A 14,357-nucleotide genomic window follows, 5' to 3' on the forward strand; every position below is an offset into this window, starting at 1 on the left:
TTTAAATTTTTTTAAATGCTCTATAAATGCTCTGTTCGAGCTTAAATACTGAACACATTCTCGAGAGCATTTGCACAAAATAAATTCCTCGGAATTTAGTAGTCGGCAATGTATGTATACTTTCAAGTCGATTATTAAAAAAATCCTAAATAAATTCTAAATGCACCATTTGCTAAGAATCTAGTTAAATAACGAAGATCAGAGATCCCAAGAAAAAATTTAATTTTTACTCCACATAAATTTAAAAATGTAGCGTGATCAGCATCTGGATACTCGGGTGTGCACATAAGGGTTAAAAATGTATTAAAGATTTTAAAAAATTGACTATTAATATCTCACCCAGTTTTAGCAAAATTGCACCACATTTTCGACATGCGTTCCATTGCTAAATAATCTTTTGTTCCCATTTTTAACTGCCTTTCCCTGCCCAAAAGAGGTCTATAAAATAATAAGTAATTCTCGTCTGCATGATCAGCACCTTCAAATAAATTAGAATTTTCATTACTGTTAACAAGCTTTCACTGTAAAATTTACGGAATTTTATTTCATTTCTTAATATTCATTTACTTTATTCATCAATTTACCTTCAATATTTACATTGGCTGCAATTCTCTTCAAAAGAGAACTTTCAGCATTGTATGAAAATCTGTAAAAATAGGTAGGTGTCTTTCTTTCCATTTGTCTTTCGACTATGATTTGAATTCCGTTTGCAAACATATAATCACCTCTGTACTGGATCAGATTCTCTCGTTCTTTGAGAGTTATAGGTTCTTTTTTAAAGTAAAATTCTTTTATATCTTTGGCAAACATAGGGACGTTACTCTTGTCGCTTAAATTCAGGTCAGCGGCAACTCTCTCTTCAAACGTATTATTTAAACTCTTAAACATTTCCTCTTGAGTTTCTGGCATGATAAATTAAATATTACTTTGAATTCATATCTCGATTGATTCACTATTTAAAGAACTATAAAACTTTCAATTTAATTATGCACTGAAAATAAAATTTCTCAAAGTTAATACCAGTGAATCTCATTCCTTCGTGGCTATTATAGCCAATTATCAAAGGAACTTTAATGTCTTCTTTCAATAAATCAGCCAATGGTCGAGGTAAAAACGGATTGGAACTTTTTGTGTCCAGAGTTGGTAAAAATGGAATGTTGATTGTGGTTGAATTCTGTTGGAAATAAAATAATAAAATCAAAATAAAAAATACTGTAAAATTAAATCAGGAATTTACCTTGAAGGGCACTTTCATTTGTGTTTCTAAAACTTTTTGAGATGCCACTGTGCGCAAAAATCTCACAGCTTCGATTGGGTCGGATGTTTTTTTCCCTAATGCAGAAGTTATTTCAAAGGCAAAGTCCTTATTTCTATCTTGGAAAGCCCAAGGATTAATGACAACACCACTTTGGCAAATTGCTTTTTGAAAAAGTCCTAGAAAATAGGGAATATCATAAATTGTAAAAGAGAATGGTATAACATTAGAAATTTATTTGTAATTCAGTATTGGGAAATCGGAACCTGTAGTAAGGGGGGAAATGCAATGATAATGAACTGATGCAGATCCGGCACTCTCTCCAAAAATAGTTACATTCTCCTTATCGCCTCCAAATGATTCTATATTTTGTTGAACCCATTTCAGAGCAAAAACTTGGTCCTTCAATCCCTGATTTCCTGGACATTCTTCTACCTCCATATTCAGAAAACCTGAAATAATTTAAACAGAACTTGTAGAAACAATTTTTCTATTTTTATAAAAGAATTGCTTGTACAATTTTTTCACTCACCAAATATGCCAAGTCGGTAATTAATCGAAACAAAGACAATATCGTGTTTAAGCAAATAATCTGGACCAAAAGAGTCTAAATCCCCCGAAGAAGCAGAAAATGCTCCGCCGTGAATCCAAACCATTACAGGTTTTTTTCCTGATAAGGAATTAGTGGCCAAATTGAGATACAAACAGTCATCTTCGCCAATAATGTTTCCAGTTTTAGAATCAATTTGTGCCGCTTTATCCTTTTTTTTCACTGCGTAATGAATTCCAGTCCAAGGCAAAGGTGGTCGAGGATCCTTAACAAAAATACTAACATTAATTGAATACTTTAATTTAAGGATTAAAGAATATTAAATGAGAATAATTAAAGAGTAAGCGAAAAAACGTGATGAATCCACTTGGGCCAATAACTTAATATTTAAGATATATTAGGGTGCTCAATATAAATTTTAATTTTACTATTATTACAACCTGAATGACTTCATTTTTGATAACAAATACTGCTATAATTTTATTAAATAATTATGAAAACATTTTTTTGTAAATAATTTTGTTGTGATTTTTTAATAATTATTCAAAATTAGGACCAGACCCACCTTTCTGAGTGCTTCTTATTTATTATACCAAATATTCAACTCGATGTGGAACTTCAAGTACAAATAAGTTGGGAAATAAAAAAAGTGTCGGTAAGGTAGGAATCTCTTCACGTGACCCTTTCATCACATGGCCTTAATACAAATTTATGCCTAAAAGCTCTTACATCCCTTCAAAGCATTTGTTATTTATTAAGAAATAAGCTAGAAATCTTGAATTTTGAAATACACACTTTCGACTTTAAAGTATTTTTAGATCAACATTGAATAAATATGACTAATTTTCTATAATGGTGTAAATAATTTTGATTTGAATTCAAAAGAATTCGATGAAAATTGTAAGAATTCCAGGTGAATTCGAACAAATTCAGTATACATTAATAATAAATCAGAGTGTATTAAAACATGAAAGTAAAAATCCAAGGAATTCAAATGAGTTGGCATAAATCCACGAAATCACATTAATTTCAGTAAAATGAAGGTGAATTTAGAAGTAATCAGTGGAATTTAAGAGCCTTAAAAAATGCATAAGAATTGAGTGAATTGAACGCAATTTAAAAAACAAGAAAATTTAAGTGAATTGAAACAAATTTGGTAATGCTTAAAAGCCAAGGAATTAAATAAAAATCGAGAAAGCTTCAAGGAATGTGAACAGTTCGATGAAACTCATAAAAATTTTGTTGAACTTTTTAAAATTTCAAGTAAATTAAAAACAATTAAAAATTATTTCAAAAATTCATTGCATGCAATAACTTCGGAGTGAATTTCAAAAAAATCCAATTGAACTCAAAAGAGTTTGAATTGAGTAGAATTCAATGAATTAATTCAAGAGAGTTTAGTAGAATTGAAGGGATTACGAAATTCTTGTTATTAATTTAAGATAGATTAATAAGAATTTCAAATGAAATTAAATGAACTACAAAAATTGAAGAAATTAAATTAATATCAGTGAAATGGAAATAAATTTGGAATATTTCAAGGTAATTGAGAACACTTTGATAAAATTCATAAGAAATTGAGTAAAGTGAACGCAGCGTAGAAAATAGAAAATTTTCATTGCATTAAGTATCGAGAATTTGATGGAATTTCTAAAAATTCGAGGTAATTTTAAAAGACTTCAGAGTGAATTAAAAGAAGCTAATGAAGAAAAAACATGGAATTCGGTAGAATCAAGTGATTTAGAAAAATTCTAGCAAAAATTCTAAAGTATACAAAAGAATTAAAAATAATTCAAGCTGAACTAATAAGAATTTAGAGCAAATTTAAAATGATTTGCAAAAAATTTTTAAAATCCAAAATATTTAGTTTATTTTAGCAAAACCAAAGTGGACTTAGTTGAACTCAAGAGAATTTCATAAAACTGATATGAATCTAAGATGAAGTGAAAAGAATTAAGAGTAAATTAAAAATAATTCAAATAAATGCAAATAAACTCAGGATTTTTTTTGTCATCCGATAGGAAATATTTTCAATTTATTAATTATGAAGAATATTTGCTTCATATTTTAAAAGAAATAAAAAATCCTTGAAATAAAATCCTGTGCATATTAAACCCAGAAAAAAAAAGTTTAAGGAGCCATTTCAGACCAGTACTTGAAATAAAATTACAAAATTTTGGTATTCTAAGCTTGAATAAAACTTCAAGAATTTGTTTTTATTTCATCAAATTTAAGGTTCATTTGTTAATAAATAAAAAATACTTTCTCGGGTTGAAAGAATTTTTCAACATTAAACTTTTGTTTAAAGAAAAATCGAAAAACAAAAAAATTCATTTTTAGACCTAAAACAGCCTAACGAAACATCTAAACAATTTTGTTAATAAAGACAATATATGGAAGTATTTGTTTGCTAAAGGAAAAAATTTAGGGGATAGTTCTTGCAAAATTTGAAAATTTACATTTTTATTTGGTAAATAAAATATAAATATGGGGCAATTATAAACAGTCGGACTGTTGAATATATGAAATATAAATTTAAATTTAATTTGTATATAAATTCAGAATATAATTTTATACGAGAATGATATATTTTTAATCAAAAAAGTAATTTTAAAGTTTTGTGAAATTATATATCATGTAAGAAAAATATTGAAAAGTATTTACGAATTTTCCGATCTGTGTACATACTTACAAAGTTTGGCGTATTTACATAATGAATCTGTAATCAGGAATTATTTTTTTGAAATTCATTTAATTTTATTCATAGTTGTTGAAACCGATAAGAAAAATTTGTTTTTCGTCTACGTAAATTCGATAACTGATAATAATTTAATAATATTCCGAACATACAGAAAGAGTTATTATCTAAATTTGTGGAAAAAATGTGATTAATTATTATTTGTTTGTTTATTCCTCAATTATTTAAAAATTCCCTATTTAACATCAGATATTAAATTTGAATTGCCGCCAATCTTGAGTTAAGTTGTGAAAGTTTTCCGCTGGGAAGTGCTACCAGTCACTGTATGGAAGTTATATAATAGAATAAATTAATAATTTTAGTATTTTTATTTAAAAAGATACCTTGAACCTAAGATCACCAACTGGAGGCTCAGCATATGGAATGCCTTGAAAAACTATATATTTTCTTCCTTCGACATTTTCTGCTACAGAACCTCTCACAATTCCCTGTTCCACTTTTACTAAAATTTCGTCCATACTTGATTCTCTTGATCCTCGCACTATGCGAATTGACTGAAAGAATCGATATACATATGTACATTACATTCGAATCGAATCCTTTTCCCGCTTAAAATTAGAAATATATTTTTTAGTTATATTCAGATAGAAAATAATCCTAGAATATTTAATTATCTTTGCAAATTAATTTCTAAAATATTTTACAAAAGAAACGAATTTAATAATTTATTCAATAAGTAATAATAATTAATAACTTCATACCTATATAGCAGTACAAATAAGATCCTAATGGGCACAAGACTCACAAATGTATCTTTATGCTATCGTTTTTGGAGGTTGTAAAGACATAAAAAAAACATTTTAAGGACGTAGTGGATAAACTTCCGAAAAGCGCTTACCTTAGTAAAAATACCCGAACATTTTATTTTCAAGGTCAAACCCCAAAAAACCGTAAACATGTCATAGTTTTCCGTTGATTTCAGTCAATAATAAAAATTTACAAAAGTTTTCAATAAAAGTTGCAGATCTTTCAATAACAAACATTTTAAAATGAATATGTTTATACCCTACGACTGATAGTTTTAGAGAAAATAGCCCCCCACATGAGACGTTGGAATGGGTGCCGTGTGTGACCTAAGCCTACAAACCAGCTTACAAAATCGGAATTTTACTGTGGAAAATGATAAATGTTTTTTCTTATCTGAACAAAAATAAAAAAATGTATGCATCGCAGAATTTGAAAAAAGAAAGGTGTTTTTTTATGTTGCGATTTCAGTGGGAACATAAGTCCTAAACTTGTCCTACATACGTATTTCGGCGGACGTCTTAAGGACATCCTGAGGAACTTTTAAAGATATGAAAAGATCCAAAGGATGTCTTAAAGATGTCCAATCATATGACATAGAGGTACATTCTAAGGACGTCTTTAGGACTTCCCGGTGCCTACTGGGATGTTCTTCAAAACGTTAATTGCAATTTCAACAATATTTAAAGCCTTAATAATTGAGACATTTGAACTGATCGAAGGTGACGCAGCATGATGCAGCTATCCAATTAGGCCGTTATAGTACAGTACTTTATCGCTATGCTACGGTTTAGTCACGCATGAGTGATCAAGGACATCCTCTTCTTTCGTCCCCGCGGATCCTCTCAACGGAAACCGACGCGGTGCATCTGTTCTCGGAAAACACAAATCATGTTTAGCGAAACTTGAAATTTAAAGTTATTTAAATATGCAACAGTTTAAAAATGAAAGTGTTAGATAATTTTAGATTGAGGCGTTACGAATTGAAAGCTGGCAGGATCTCATTGCAAAAATGGACTAAAAACCTATAGGTATTGTAGGGCTTATTTAGAGCTAATTTAAATGGGCTTTTGTCAAATTTAATACTTTACATTAAAACAAAACAATTAGTGGGCATGCTAGCTTAACGATAAGCTATCAGAAGCACACATAGAAAAAAAACAAATTTCTAAAAATTCCTTTGCTCTATATTTTAGGGCTCACTTAATTTCTTATTGTCAAATTTAATGCTCTCCGTTCTCGAGAAAAAACAAACTGTGGTCATACTAGCTTAACGTTAAGCTAGCGGAACCACATATAGAAAAAAATTACTTAGACAATATACGATAATGTTGACTTAGACATTATTTCTTTGCACAATAATTTAGGGCTCATTTATTCTCCTATTGCTAAATTTGATGCTCTGCATTTTTTTTAACCAACCCTGTGGTCTTGCTAGCTTAACGTTAAGCTAGCAGGAACACACATCGAAAAAAAATAACTTGAGCATTATTTCTTTGTACCATAATTAAGGGCTAATTTAATGCCCTATAGTCAAATTTAATGCTCCACAAGAGAAAAAATAATAATGCTGCGTTCCTGCTAAACTAGCGTTAAGCTGGCAGAATCACACACAGAAAATAATCCCTGTGCCAAAATTTCTTTGCACTGCAATTTAGGTCTAATTTAAGGCTAATTGAATGCCTATATTGAAATTTCGTATTTAAAAATAAAACTGTGGTTATCCTAGCTTAACAATCACATTTTTGGTTGAAAATTTATTTTTGTTTCACCTGGAAAATTAACTATTCTATTTTTGATAGAAAAATTTTTTCTCTTTAATGGAAACTTCAATTATTTCTTTGGAAATTTATGTCATATTTGGTAGAAAATTAGTCTTCTCGGTTGCAAATTTATCGGTTTGGTTTTTTAATAGATGTCTTTTTTTCAGAAACCTTTTTTTTCGTAGACGATACATTTTTTAGTTAAATATGCAACTGCTTGGATTTTTATGTTGAAAATTAAATTACTTTGTTGATGATTCGTTTTTTTAACAAAATTATTTTTTTTTATGTAAATTAAAAATTTTGGTGGAAAACTTTTCTTCTTGACTGGAAAGTTCAACAATTTAGCAGAAAGTTCTACAATTTGGTCAAAAATTAATTTTTTGGTAATACAAATTTAGCTATTTCATTGTGGGTTAAAAGTTATATGTTTTAGATTAAAAATTAAATTATTTGGCTGCAAATTTATGTAATTTGTTTAAAGTTCGTCTTTTTTGATAGAAAATTAATATTTTTGGTTGAAAATAAAACTATTCGATAAAAAATTTATTTTGTTGTTGACATTTTTTTTAGAAAATCAAACTTTTTGGTTTTAAATTCAACTATTTGATTGAAACTCGATGTATTTAGTTAAGAATTCGTATTTTTGTTAAAAAAATCAATCTTCGTGGTTAAAAGTTCATCTATTCGATACAAATTTATTTTCGTTGTTGAAAATTCATTTTTTTATAGATAATCATTCTTCTTGGTTGAAAATTCAACTATTTGATTCAAAATAATTGTATTTGGTCGAGAAGTAGCCTTTTTATTAGAAAATTCAGCAATATAATTGAAACATTACCTGTTGTGAAGAAAGCTCATCTGTAATCTTATGTAAATCTTGAAAATTTATTAAATTCGTATTAGAAACCGTCGAACTTAGCTGATTAAAAAATTATGTTAAGGCCTACAAACTTAAGTAACTTCAGAATTAAGGTAGTTGATCTGCCAAAAATCAGATCTCTAGGAAAAAAGTTTTGTATGTTTTAAGAATTGAAGTGATCATATCAGTGATGTCTTATAAAAGAAAAAAGAAAAAACCTTTTTTATCAAAAAAGTGGAATATTTACAGGAATAACCTTTTTAAACAATAGTTTTCGTAATTTAGTTTGTTCTTACTGTCACTTCTTATCAGTTTTAAAAAAATGGTTGCACTTTAATAAGAATGCTTTCTTTATAAAAATTGATTCAGCGATTCGAGCCATAGAAAAATCTACCTTCAAAATTACACACAGTAGAGTTTTAAAGAACCATTTTTCAAAAATTGGTAAGAAGCGATAGTAGGAAAAACTTTAATTTCAAAAAACATTGTTAAACGAGATTTTTTGTAGTTAAAATGTAATTCCTGTAATAATTGTAATTCTTTATTAAATGTAATTTTTAGTAATAGCTGTAATTCCTTATAAGTCAAAATAAGCGGGCATATTTTTTTAAGAATAGTTTTTGTAATTTACTTTGTTCTTACTGTAAATTATTGTCAGTTTTAAAAATATGATTGAATTTTAATAAGAATGATTTCTTTTAATAAATGGCTTTAACGGTTTGAGCCATGAAAAAATCTACCTTTGAAATCAGAAACAGTAGAGTTTTAAAGAATAGGTTTCCCAAAAAATGAGCCCTTACGAAAATTCAACCATTTTCCATAAATTGACAAGAAGCGATAGTAATAACATTTTTAAATGCAAAAAACAGTGTTCAACGATATTTTTGGATTCCTAAAAGCATAGAAGAACTTTTTTTTTCCTTTCCTCTAGCTTTAGCACGTTGATTATCATAAGCTTATGGAGCTAAGTATGAATATATTTGATCACTTTAAAAATGGCGAATTTTACAATCAAAGCGCTCAAAATAATATGTGATAGTTTAGGTTCAGAAACTCTCGAAATTCTAAATTTGGGGCAATCAAAAAGTGAAAATATAAAATTCAAGCGTACAAAAAGCACCAGTTTTAAATGTACTATACTGCAAATTTGTTAAATTTCGGAGAAAAAAACTTTCCAACTTTTTTACTTAACAAATCTAAAATCTTTAGCTTATACTTACTAAAAATTTTATAATTTTCTATGATCAAGAGGTTTGCCCTTTTAGACAATATTTTAGATTTATTAATTCTTCTAAAAAAGCTGGATTTTTCTTATATATTCAGAACGATGGGTGAGAGAAGAGGAATTGTTTTTAACGTCGGACGTTTTTGTGCAAATAATAGAAGGAATATTTAATGTTGATAATAGATTTTATGCTTTCACGATGATTCATTTTGATAAAAAGAGATATTTCGGGTTTCACTCGTATAAAAAACTACGAATTGTTTGCCGACGTTTCGTGAACATTGCAGTTCACATCTTCAGGGCTGACCTGAAAATGAGGTATCAGGTCATGATGTACTTAGGTATACTTTCTACGATGCCTGCGATTGGCCAGAGCGCCCCACCGTGGAGACTGGTCGAACTTGATTGGCCACGGAGGGGCGCTCTGGCCAATCACAGGAATCGTAGAATGTATACCTAAGAACATCATGACCTGATACCTCAGTTTCAGGTCAGCCCTGAAGATGTGAACTGCAATATTCACGAAACGTCGGAAAACAATTCGTAGTTTTTTACACGAGTGAAACCCGAAATATCTCTTTTTATTAAAATGAATCATCGTGACAGCATAAAATCTATTATCAAGGAACTCTACGGGGAGAGTATTCTTACTAAAACCAACACCTTTAGTAAGCTCAGGACTTCTCAAGGTAAGCTACTAACATCCTTAGCTTTTTTGAAACGGTGCAGAGACAACAAAATAGTCCCAAAATTCTTACATCTGAAAAATAATTTGGGAAAATCTAAATCCAAATCGATTCTGTATAATATAAGTTTGCTTCTCGTTAAAGAAAGAATACAGCATACCAAATTTCTTTTGCGCACTACCTCTAAAAAAACTATTAAAACTTCACCTTTTCCTATCAAATACCCTCAGATTTGAAATTTGGTCCACATTGGACCGCATATCGTTTGACCGATCCCAATGGATTAAAGAGCTTTCCACCCGAAAACAAAAAACAAAATTTGACAAATTACTTCCAGTAAAGCAAACTCAACTGACAAACACAGTAAAAAACATCTCTGACTAACCTCTCAACAATGAAATAATTTCAGCCTTATCTAAAGAACATAATTTCGCTGTAGCTCCATCGAAAATCCCAAAAGAAGAAATAATCAGCAATTTAGAATCCATAATATATACCCTTTCATCTGAAAAAGCGAATGACATACGACGCAGGACGGCCAACATTTTACGCCAAGCTCAAGTTCCATCCTCAATCTTAACAAAACAGGAAAAAACCGTAATTAAAGAACTGAATCAAAATAAAGATATTATAATATTGCCCACAGACAAAGGCAACACAACAATAATAATGAATAAAGAAGATTATAACAACAAAATCATGGACCTTCTGACGATATATACAAAAAACTTAAAAAGGACCCCACAAAGACAATAGTCAGTAAAACAAAGACTCTTCTCAAAGACTCTAAACTTGACAGCCAAACAATATCTAACTTAATACCTACTAATCCCATCTTTCCAAAACTTACAACGTAGCACGTTTCCTCGCTGCAAAACTAAATCCTTTTACAGGAAACTCCATCACTCACGTTCAAAACTCATTTGACTTTATTAAAAAGATACAACAGATTCACATTCAACCCCAAGACATCATAGTGAGTTTCGACATAGTATCTTTTTTTACGAAAGTACCAATCTCGGATAAAATTGATATTATTAAATCTTTCATAAACTTCCCTTCCAAGCTTGTACCTTTGATAGAACAATGTCTCAGTAATACTTACTTTTTGTTCAATAACTAATTCTATGAACAAACCTCAGGGGCAGCAATGGGATCCCCAATTTCACCTGTAATAGCCAATGTCTTTCTGGAACATCTAGAAACTAAAATCTTCAACTAAGCCAAACTTAAACCAGAATTCTGGTTCCGTTACGTTGATGAAACATTTGTCATCTGGCGAAATGGACGAGATGAACTAAATAAGTTTTTCGATTTTATCAATGAATTACATCCTAATATCGAGTTCACCATGGAAATAGAACAAAACGGAAAATTGCCTTTTCTGGACATATTAGTGTACAAAAAATCTGATAACACATTAGGACATGAAGTTTACAGAAAATCCACGCATACAAACAGATACCTACATGCCTACTCCCACCATCACCCATCTTAAAAACAATGGGTCACGAACTCCCTTGTATACAGAGCTGTCTCCATAACAGAAAAAGATGACTTACAGAAGGAATTACAAAACGTTAAACAAATCCTAATAGAGAACGATTACACAAACAAACGAATTGTTAAAGCAATAAGAAAACACACTCAAAAAAGCAATTCAACACAACCTACGAAAGAAAGAGAGAGAGAGAAATGACCACCACCCTACCCTACATCCAAGGTATAGGTAATAGGAAAAATTCTCAAGAAACTCAACATCCAAACCGTATTTAAACCACCTGCGAAAATAGGACAACTACTAAATAACCCTAAAGATAAGAAGACACCCTTCAGTGATCCAGGAGTATATAAAATCCCTTGTTCTTGTGGCAAAGTCTATATTGGAGAAACCGGGAGAGCGGTGAGCCAACGTATGAAGGAACATGAAAGTAAAGTCAGGCTAAAACACTTCACGCAATCAGCACTAGCTGAACATCATATCGATACAGGTTATAACATTTTATTTGATGAAACAATAATCATTGCAAAAGCACACAACAAATTTCCAAGAAAACAGAGAAGCAATAGAAATCTTAAAACACCCTAATAACATCAATAGGGACAATGGATATAATACCAATCCGATTTGGCTTTCCATTCTCCAGGATTTAAAAAAAAGACTTGATTGGGTAATCAAGTTCGACCAGTCCCCACGGTGGGGCGCTCTGGCCAGTCACAGGCATTGTAGAAAGTATACCTAAGAAAATCATGACCTGATACCTCAGTTTCAGGTCAGCTCTGAAGATGTGAACTGCAATGTTCACGAAACGTCGGCAAACAATTCGTAGTTTTTTACGCGAGTGAAACCCGAAATATCTTTTTTTTATCAATATATCATGTTATCAGTCAATATTCAATAACATAAGTATATTATAAATAAATTTGTCTAGGTTTGCTCTAAAGCACTTAAAGGAACTCGGATTCGGAAAAAAGACAATGGAAGATATAAAATTTTTATTTTTTTACATAAAATTTTAAAGGCACAGATTCTGAATTTTTTAATTAAAAACGACTAATATCACAATCACAAATTTTTCATTCGTCTATTTTAATCTTATTTATAGGCCTAAATAGGTTCGTATTAAGGCAGGTTTACCTGAGACAAGTAAATGCCGTTTTACCTGTCGTGGCCATAAAAGTAAGACAAAGGCTTATGTCTCGACTCAATTTTAAGATGCAGACAGACATCGATGTCGTGGAGGCAAAGACATAACCAAGTCGAATTCAAGTGGAAGCATTTTTACTCGGGTGGCCCTTTATAGCACGCTCCAAGTATAGTATTTATTTTATATGTGTTATAAAATCAAATAATTTAAAATTAATTAAGCTGATCATTTATTTGAAATAAAAATATTTAGTGAGGAGGATTCGAAAGTTTATGATGTTCTGGAAATGCTGCATAATAATACGAAACAGAGCAGTTTAACGTGGTTCTGTTTGGCCTATTTGCCCTTTTTAGGACACATTACTAGTAGTCTTGGGCGCACCAAGGCGCGCGTATTAATTTTTTTATGAAAAAGAATAAATCAAATGCTTATCTTTTCTATGTTATTTGTATTTAATGAATGTTACAAAATATTAGTATAAAATAATTAGAAGGTACCACGACATAAGTTCTGTACCTTTAACTGTAATTAATATTTTATAATAGGATTCAAACAAATTTCGTCTTTTTTGGTAGAAAATTAAATTGAACTGTTTTACTCCCAATTAGCCTTTTTTTGTGAAAAATTAATTTACATCTAGTATTCATGAACCACATTCATTATAATTTTGTAACTCACGATGATAATAATCATATTTTTTAAATAAGGCACTTTGCATTTTTAAACACAATTTTTATCAATCAATTTAGCAAAATTTTCAACATGCGTGTCAATTAATTTTACCACCTTCTCCCTCAGTCATTAATATATTCCTTTCTTTGGACTTCGAATGCATTTTCATGTGTTATTTGAACAACTATTTAAAAAAAATATTAAGCAAAATTTCAAAGTAAAATATAAACTTTTTTGTTGATATTTTACAATTATTCCCACATCTATAATTGAATCAAAAACTGTATGCATTAACTTTTTTAAATTTATAATTATCACAAAATACTGTAAATACGCCAATATGAACTAAGACATGTTTTAAGAGAGTATCATAATTGCTATTATTGTTGCTACTATTTCTATTGCAACTATATTCACAAATATCATTAATTCTACAATTATTGCATATTTATACTAATTTCTTAACGGCTTATAACTTAAGCACACACGCGCATTATAATAATTAATTAACTAATAGGTAGAAGAACACAATTAGTTGGTAAGCTTTCCCCTGAAAATCATGGTCAAGTCTCCCCAACATTAGTTCTTGCGTTCAATGTCATACAAATTTTAGTAATAACTGTTTCATTATTCCGATTTATACAAAATCATTACACTACTTTGTAAGGAATAACGCGATATTGGAGTACTGTATAAATTTTAGTTACAAGAGTAAATAAATCCTTACAAAGTTGCATAAGAAATTACATTATTGACCGCAAAATTATTAATTGCAGGATATCTTCTATAAGGATATTATGATTTTGCATTGCAATCTTAAAAAATTACATTAAAAAATTAATGCATATGTGAAAATATTTTTTTACAATTTTCAAAGACCAATAAAATACAAGTTTCTGCCAACTGCCGAATCGTCGGCTTGCCCGAGTAAAAATCCTTCGAGTTAAATTCGACTTGAATCTCCCCCAATCAAGACATGCTGAAGTCGAAAAGATAGAATTAAACATGTCTCAGTTCGGAAACAAAGACAGACTTCAACTTATGTCTTGGAGACAAGTTTCTAAGTCTTAAAGGCATATATTTATGCCTTGAGTCGAATTTATATGACTCAAGATGAGCGGTTCGTAACTTCGAGCTTCGTAACTTGTTAGAACAGGTATACGCTCGAAGTTACGAACCGCTCATCTTGAGTCA

At 30.0% G+C, this 14,357-nt stretch overlaps 1 protein-coding gene across 6 annotated transcripts in view; it reads right to left on the reverse strand.

Moving 5' to 3' along the window:
• LOC117176834 (esterase FE4-like) overlaps nucleotides 1-14,357 on the reverse strand; it is a 23,065-nt gene that overhangs the window by 3,011 nt on the left and 5,697 nt on the right. For all 6 annotated transcript variants that reach the window (XM_033367173.1, XM_033367175.1, XM_033367170.1 and 3 more), the window contains exons 2-8: nucleotides 4,887-5,057; nucleotides 1,788-2,070; nucleotides 1,522-1,707; nucleotides 1,238-1,434; nucleotides 1,021-1,174; nucleotides 585-902; nucleotides 340-478 (exon numbers count right to left, since the gene is read on the reverse strand). In XM_033367173.1, coding sequence (XP_033223064.1) covers nucleotides 340-478; nucleotides 585-902; nucleotides 1,021-1,174; nucleotides 1,238-1,434; nucleotides 1,522-1,707; nucleotides 1,788-2,070; nucleotides 4,887-5,021 — 1,412 coding nt within the window. In that variant the 5' untranslated portion in view covers nucleotides 5,022-5,057. The remainder of the gene's footprint in view (nucleotides 1-339; nucleotides 479-584; nucleotides 903-1,020; nucleotides 1,175-1,237; nucleotides 1,435-1,521; nucleotides 1,708-1,787; nucleotides 2,071-4,886; nucleotides 5,058-14,357) is intronic.

Source organism: Belonocnema kinseyi, chromosome 7, assembly GCF_010883055.1.
Source record: "Belonocnema kinseyi isolate 2016_QV_RU_SX_M_011 chromosome 7, B_treatae_v1, whole genome shotgun sequence".
NCBI lineage: Eukaryota > Metazoa > Arthropoda > Insecta > Hymenoptera > Cynipidae > Belonocnema > Belonocnema kinseyi.